Source organism: Dipodomys merriami, unplaced genomic scaffold (assembly GCF_024711535.1).
Source record: "Dipodomys merriami isolate MVZ:Mamm:240054 unplaced genomic scaffold, mDipMer1.0.p SCAF_437, whole genome shotgun sequence".
Classification (NCBI taxonomy): Eukaryota; Metazoa; Chordata; class Mammalia; order Rodentia; family Heteromyidae; genus Dipodomys; species Dipodomys merriami.
This window is the reverse complement of record NW_027205999.1, coordinates 661766-663593: the sequence shown is the minus strand read 5'-3', so window position 1 is coordinate 663593 and position 1828 is coordinate 661766. Positions and strand designations below refer to the sequence as shown.

General features: G+C 59.4%; 1 protein-coding gene across 1 annotated transcript; it reads right to left on the bottom strand.

Annotated features, from left to right (window-relative positions):
- Positions 1 to 370: 370 nt before the first annotated feature.
- LOC138807853 (undifferentiated embryonic cell transcription factor 1-like) lies at positions 371 to 1254 on the bottom strand. Its single transcript, XM_069993647.1, has 2 exons — positions 780 to 1254; positions 371 to 615 (listed from the first exon to the last, which is right to left on the bottom strand). Exons 1-2 carry the CDS (start codon positions 1252 to 1254, stop codon positions 371 to 373), a joined length of 720 nt encoding a protein of 239 aa, XP_069849748.1.
- Positions 1255 to 1828: the final 574 nt, after the last annotated feature.

Below are 1828 nucleotides of genomic sequence, written 5' to 3'. Positions count from 1 at the left end.
CCTCCACTGGGGAGAGGCACATCCCAAACTCCTCCATGGCTGGGAGTTCTGCTGCATCCCACCTCCCCTTCTGCCCCTTCCACTATACCTGGCCAGGCTTTTCAACTTACCTCTAGAGGCTTTTGAGTTCTAAGTTCCTGCTAGGAACTTCTCTCCACAGCTGTCCCCTAGGGAGTGGCTCTTCTGACACCAGTCCAAAGTCCCTGAACTCAAGGCCCAGGGTCCTGGATCTCACTTGGGCCTACATCTATTATATCCTGGATCCAAAAGAGACTTCACGAAACCCAGATAAAAGTGCTAGGAACTTTATTATTATTATTATTTTTATCAAAAAGGCTTTCTTGAATGCTGGGGGGGGGTGGCGGGGTGGCTAGCTCGGCTTGCCCAGGGTGGCCACGCTGCCCAGGATGAAGCCCAGGGCCAGGGACAAGGTCTGGTCGAAGGAGCCAGGCAGCTGCTCCACGTGCTGGTTCTGGGTCAGCAGCTGGTCTCGCAGCAGGCCCAGCATGCCCACGATGTTGCCCAGGTGCGTCAGCGTCTGCAGCAGGGCAGCATTCAGCGATGGTGTGGTGGCCGAAGGCAAGAGGTTGGCAGGGGCCCAGGGCGATGCTGCAGCTGCGGGAGGGAGCGCAGGGTCAGTGCTGCCGCCCACCCTCCGGCCTCTGACCCTCCGGCCCCGGCCGCCCCTTCCAGCCTCCAGCCCCAATCACCCTCCCCCCCCCCCCCCCCCCCCCCCCCGCCCTGCCGACCCTTTCCCTCTCCCGCGGCCGCCTGCCTACCTGGCTCCTCTAGGGCTGGTGCGGGCGCGGAGGGGGCGGGGCGGCGGCCATGCTGTGGGCACCCCGGCCCCGCGGGGCGGCGACGGGCGCGCTCGTCCGGCCCATCGTCGCCCAGCAGCCCCATGAGCTCGCGGATCTGTGCGTCCAAGGGCCCGGGCGCTTGGCCAGTGGCCTTGGGCACCTTGTTCTTGAGGAACTTGTAGCAGCGAGGACATTTTGCGGGAGTGCGCAGCACCTGCCTCAGGGCTAGTGCCACTGCCCGCGGTGGGGTCCCCGGTGCGTCCTCAGCTGGCGGCAGCATCTCGCCCATGGGATCGGTCGGCGACGGCAGCACCAGCGGTGGCGGCCGCCGGGGCCGGAGCAGCATCCCAGCGGGCCGCATGGGCTCCGGGGTCGGGGCGGTGCCCGGGGGCCTGCGGGGGCCGGGGGGGTTGCGAGGGCCTGGGGGCTGGGAGACCCTGGGCGGCTTTGGCATCTCGGCTGCCCGCACACTCTCTGCCGAGCTAGGAACTTTATTACTACCACATGGGACCACTTCCTTCCACTGGGAAAGTAGGAACAGCCTTGAGCTCAGGGTAGGATGTGTTTTTATAGGGGTAGGTTAGATAGAGTTATATATACAAGCCATGCAAGGCAGGTTTGGCCTATTTTTCATTGGTTACAATTAGAACCTTTAAATTAATTTGTTCTTTGTGCTCTGCCGAGCTAGGAACTTTATTACCACCACATGGGACCACTTCCTACCACTGGGAAAGTAGGAACAGCCTTGAGCTCAGGGTAGGATGTGTTTTTATAGGGGTAGGTTAGATAGAGTTTTATATATACAAGCCATGCAAGGCAGGTTTGGCCTATTTTTCATTGGTTACAATTAGAACCTTTAAATTAATTTGTTCTTTGTGCTCTGCCGAGCTAGGAACTTTATTACCACCACATGGGACCACTTCCTACCACTGGGAAAGTAGGAACAGCCTTGAGCTCAGGGTAGGATGTGTTTTTATAGGGGTAGGTTAGATAGAGTTATATATACAAGCCATGCAAGGCAGGTTTGG